The sequence below is a fragment of the Glycine soja genome, chromosome 15 (genome assembly GCF_004193775.1).
Source record: "Glycine soja cultivar W05 chromosome 15, ASM419377v2, whole genome shotgun sequence".
NCBI lineage: Eukaryota > Viridiplantae > Streptophyta > Magnoliopsida > Fabales > Fabaceae > Glycine > Glycine soja.
Genome location: NC_041016.1, coordinates 32,931,794 through 32,932,959, shown reverse-complemented (window position 1 = coordinate 32,932,959; position 1,166 = coordinate 32,931,794). Strand labels below are relative to the sequence as shown.

General features: G+C 47.2%; 1 protein-coding gene across 1 annotated transcript; it reads left to right on the top strand.

Moving 5' to 3' along the window:
* Positions 1–282: 282 nt before the first annotated feature.
* LOC114386072 lies at positions 283–813 on the top strand. Its single transcript, XM_028346078.1, has one exon. The coding sequence runs from the start codon at positions 283–285 to the stop codon at positions 811–813; it is 531 nt and encodes a 176-aa protein (XP_028201879.1).
* The last annotated feature ends 353 nt before the right edge of the window (positions 814–1,166 follow it).

The following is a 1,166-nucleotide window of genomic DNA, read 5'->3' as shown; positions in this document are numbered from 1 at the left end:
ACTGCTTGTGAGATGAATTACTCTCTGCTTGAAAGGACGTGTTGTGCCTTGATGTGGGCAGCCCATCGTCTAAGGCAGTACATGCTAAGCCACACCACTTGGTTGGTATCCAAGATAGACCTAGTCAAGTACATTTTCGAGAAACCCGCTCTCACTGGACGGATCGCTTGGTGGCAGGTTCAGCTGTCTGAGTTTGACATTGTTTATGTCACTCAAAAGGCAATAAAGGGAAGCGCCTTGGCAAACTATCTAGCTCAATAGCCGCTCAATGACTACCAACCCATGCACCCTGAATTCCAGGATGAGGACATCATGGCCTTGTTCGAGGAAGAGAAGGAGCATGAAGATAGGGATAAGTGGATCGTGTGGTTCGATGGCGCATTCAACGCCTTAGGCCATGGAGTTGGGGCAGTTTTGGTCACTCCCGACAATCAATGCATACCCTTGACGGCAAGGTTAGTCTTCAATTGCACGAATAACATGGCTGAATATGAGGCATGCGCCCTTGGGATCCAAGCAGCAATTAACCTCAACGTCAAATTGCTCAAGAAACTGATACCTTATCAGGCCTACATCAAGAAACTGATGCATTTCTTCGATGATATCTCCTTCCACCACATTCCCAGAGAGGAGAATCAAATGGCTGATGCGCTTGCTACTCTAGCATCCATGTTTCAGCTAACCCCGCATGCAGACTTGTCATATATCGAGTTTAGATGCAGCAAGCCCGCACATTGCTACTTGATAGAAGAGGAGCAAGATGGTAAACCGTGGTACTTTGACATTAAGCGATACGTCGAGGACAAGGAGTAACCATAGGAGGCTTCCGACAACGACAAGAGGACATTGCGAAGATTAGTAGTTGGCTTTTTTTTAAAGTAGAGGTATACTATACAAGCGAAATCATGATATGGTCTTGCTCCAATGTGTGGATGCAAAAGAGACCGAACAGATGCTCGTGGAGGTGCATGAGGGGTCCTTTGGGACGCATGCCAATGGACATGCCATGACCCGAAAGATTCTGAGGGCAGGGTATTACCAACTCACCATGGAAAATGACTATTGTATCCATGTGAGAAAATGCCACAAGTGTCAGGCATTCGCGGATAATGTAAATGCTCCGCCCATGCCTTTGAACGTATTGGCAGCGCCATGGCCCTTCTCTA